This window comes from Centruroides sculpturatus, unplaced genomic scaffold, assembly GCF_000671375.1.
Source record: "Centruroides sculpturatus isolate CEXI.00-Female unplaced genomic scaffold, Cexi_2.0 scaffold890, whole genome shotgun sequence".
NCBI classification, from domain to species: domain Eukaryota; kingdom Metazoa; phylum Arthropoda; class Arachnida; order Scorpiones; family Buthidae; genus Centruroides; species Centruroides sculpturatus.
In genome coordinates, this window is record NW_019385014.1 from 151,349 (window position 1) to 155,233 (window position 3,885).

The window sequence follows — 3,885 nt, forward strand, 5'->3', positions numbered from 1 at the left end:
TATAATATTTACAGACACAATCACATAATGAGCTGTCAAATAACTGTGTTGAATCCTGTGAACCAGCACAAGGAAAACACCGTATTTCATGTTTACAGGAGACCAGCTCGGTTAAAGGAAACATTGCACTCGTAATGCTATATGCCCGAGCATAACCATGAGTGAAAGATGTAGCTGTGAAAGTAATGCAAGTTTACAATGGCTCTGAAAATTTTGGTCCCCATGACAATAAAATATTACCTAAAATAAAACAATGTAATTAAAGTTTTGTTAAACATTATATAAATGATATATGTGTAAAAATTTATCATTGCCTTACCTTGTGGGGAATCATGTTTTTCATGAGATGATCATATGAACAACTGTCACCTAGGATTTTCTGTATGAGTACTTTCTTCTTGAAACTCTGCAATTAATCTATCTTTTAACTTCCATTGTTCTTTTTTTACTGGTCGTGATACACAGCTATCTCCTGAACTTGTATTTGATACAGTATATCTTAATGAAATACAACTATCACAAGGACAAGTCCTAGAATGCAAGGATGGAGGTGATGCTACATCTGAATGAAGTTTATCTCCATGAAATTCTTTTTGAGATGTCATACAATCTCTAATTATTTGCTCATTTGCAAGTAGGTAATTTTTATTGTGATTTGATTTTCTTAACTTATCATTATTTGTAATGTCTAAAGAACTTAAATTCAATATTTGACCCGTTTGCTGTATCCCAATAGGATTACTGTTAAAAGAAACGGTACCGCTGTTAATTACTTGAAATGGTGTGGCACTTGAATAGGATGAATTTATAATATGAGCCTTTGGTTTTATTGTCTGTAAAGATGATGCACTGAGGTCCAAAGATTGATGAGCATTTTGAGATGTATAAAGTGTTTGTGCTATTTTTTGTAAACTTTCTAATGAATTTTCACAATCTGTAGTATCAATATCATTGAAATTAACTCCTGTCCTTTCCATTTCTGCATACATACCAAAAGGGAGTTTACCAAGACATTCCAATTTCATGATATGCATTTTTGAACGTAAATGTTTTGCTAAATGACCATGCATTCGGAATGCTATATTGCAATCTGTGCACTTAAAAGGACGAGGATTATCAGCACAAGGTGTGCCAAAAGACGTGTTAGTGTGCATTTTATTATAATGGCTAGCAGATCGCTTATGCTTTTCAAGATGGCCATTAGTACGGAATGAAATGGCACAATCATCACAACGGAAAGGTCTTTCAAAGTAATGTATGTTGACATGTAATCTCAACTGACTTGGTTTTGTGAATGTTTTATTACAAATGGCACAAGTACATTTTCCTTCAGTAACGTAAGAGTTATTTCCAGCTCCATTTTTGTTTGTACATTCTCTTTGTTGATGTGTACTGTTATCTATTCTTAGAATGTTATGAGGTACTGTTATTAAACTGTTCTCCTGAGAAATTACTGGCATATGAAGTTCATTTTCTTCAACGATTGGTGGAGAAATTGCTGTATTTGAATGACATTGCACAGAATCAGAATCTACGGATTCCTCAGTTGTCATTATGGTAGGATTTTCATATTGATTTTGACTCTGATTGTTGGATGCTGTTTCAATTGAATGATCACTTCTTCCGACATTGTATGAGGGGATAGAGTTTTCATGACAATTTACTGTTTTTGAATGACCTTTTGAATCTTGATATTTTTGTTTAGCAGCTGTTTCAATAAATGCATTGTTCTCTTCATCAGAATGCTGATTAAGTATATTTGTTGGTAAACTGGATTTATTTACATCATGAATGAACTTAAAAGGGGATGTTTCCAACTTTTGATGACTTAAAAAATCTACCTTAGGATTATTAGATTCATTTAGTTTTTTTTGATCTGATCTTAATGAAGAATTTAACATATTTTGTGATATTCTCCAATTCTCATATAAATCAGATTTATAGATTTCTTCAGATATCCTATCTTTTGATTTACACACCCTCAGATCAATAGGTTGATCGAGTTCATTCACAAAATTAGTGGGTTTAGAGACATTTGTGTCAGCAAATTGGCCTTCCCAAGATAATCCGGTAGAATGGTAATTTATATGAGCATTTTGATAAAATGGAAGAGAATGGCTATGCCATGATTGCGGACTTGTTGTCCACATTGTAGTCAGTTTATCCCTAAAATCTGAACTAGGAGAAGATATATTTTCAAAATTGCTACCTCTATTTTCTATTTGTTTACTTTCTGGAAATATTTTATCTGATATATTATTCACATCTGATGTACAAAATTCTGTTCTATTTGGACCTTTCAAATGAAGACACTTTGAAGAAACAATTGAAGATACAGAAATTTTAGATGAAAGCTGATTTTGAATTAATTCTTCATATTCTTCATTTCCATGAGAGATTTTGTATGAAAGGGAAGATTCAGATATCAAGACACTTGATTTAGATTTTTCTCCTTGGTCTATAGTGGATGTAACTGAAATATAAAAAGTATCTACAGTAAATATTTTTATCTATTTAAATTTTAGTTCAAAAAGTAATAAAATATTTTATAAATATGTAAAAACAAGATAGATTTACATTTTAACTACTGTCTATAAGTATACTTTAACTATAGTCTAATAACAATTTTGAACCTTATCAGAGGAACAAAGGTCATGTGACAAAGGGACTTATGAATATAAGAACTTTGTTGGGCTGCAATTTGAAAAAATTGTAGACCTATAAATTCCCGTTGTTGCCCATCTGTCTATCTTTCCTTAATCTCAAGAATGGAGTTAGATAGATGAAATCCATTCAATACTAGATACGGAAACCTTAGAAGCAGGAAGCTCCGAATAACTATATACGAACTTCTGATGCAAAACTGGAAGTCATGTTATTTGAATTTAAAATTTTCCCCTGAAAGGTATTAATATTAGATTTCATGAAAATAACCAGGGGGAGAATTGATTACTATCAAGAATTGAATGAGTTTCTGAGAACAGAGTTCTTGAAAACAAACAATGAAAATAAGATAACACAGTGCTACCAATCTACCTTGCACAGAGTAGTTCATAACTAACTAGTACAGAGTACTTGAGAACAAGCTGATTAATATTCTTGGTAATTACAGAGATTAAAGTAAACAGTTAATTTTAAAGTATTAAAATTCCCCAAAAAGCCAGATCACAGAACAATTTGGCCTCTGTACTACTGTAATGCAATTAGAATTTTTGATAGAAGTGCAAAACACATGTTTTTGGTACTCAAATTGGCTTTTTAGTTGTTGTAGGAGGTCATTAGGATTGCATCAGAGAGTTATTTGAATACTTAGCATAAGTTCTAGGAAAAACAAGAACTTTTTTCAAAGAAATAGTTCTCAATTCAAATAAAAAAAGTTTTTTATATATGCAAAAATGTTTTACCGTATTTATTTATTAGATAACTGCTCATGGATATGTTATTAATATTTGTAACATTTCCATAATTTACATTTTACAAACAGAAGGAGATATGCTCCTAATCAAAGTGGCTTCTAACCTGAAGAAGGCCTGTAAATCAAGCTGAAAATGTTTGTCAGAATTATAAAGACATGTTGAAAATGTATGAAAAAGCATGTTTGTTTATATATTATTTATAAAAAATTCCAGCTTAAGACAGAAGATTTAGTTTTAATAAAAACATTTTATTAATTGATCACACTTGATAAAAATTGAAAAATTTAACAAAATAATTTCTTTATAAAGAAAAATGTCAACAATAAAAAGTTTTATTCATTGTTATTCAAGAAATTAGAAATCAAATTTGCAATGAGATGTGTTTTACTTTTTATTTCAAGCCAATTTAAAAATTTCAATCTATAATAAAATAAAGCCATTAATTAAAATATGTATGCCTAAATCATTA

General features: G+C 30.3%; 1 protein-coding gene across 1 annotated transcript; it reads right to left on the reverse strand.

Annotated features, from left to right (window-relative positions):
• LOC111633431 (zinc finger protein 665-like) lies at positions 1 to 3,562 on the reverse strand. The gene is made up of 3 exons (XM_023377998.1): positions 3,520 to 3,562; positions 320 to 2,473; positions 1 to 240 (listed from the first exon to the last, which is right to left on the reverse strand). Exon 2 carries the CDS (start codon positions 2,148 to 2,150, stop codon positions 366 to 368), a length of 1,785 nt encoding a protein of 594 aa, XP_023233766.1. The 5' UTR covers positions 2,151 to 2,473; positions 3,520 to 3,562; the 3' UTR covers positions 1 to 240; positions 320 to 365.
• Between the last annotated feature and the right edge of the window lie 323 nt (positions 3,563 to 3,885).

What these genes read in the sequence shown, in the direction of transcription:
- LOC111633431 (XM_023377998.1), bottom strand. Translation starts at nt 2,150, where the DNA reads ATGTGGACAACAAGTCCGCAATCATGGCATAGCCATTCTCTTCCATTT.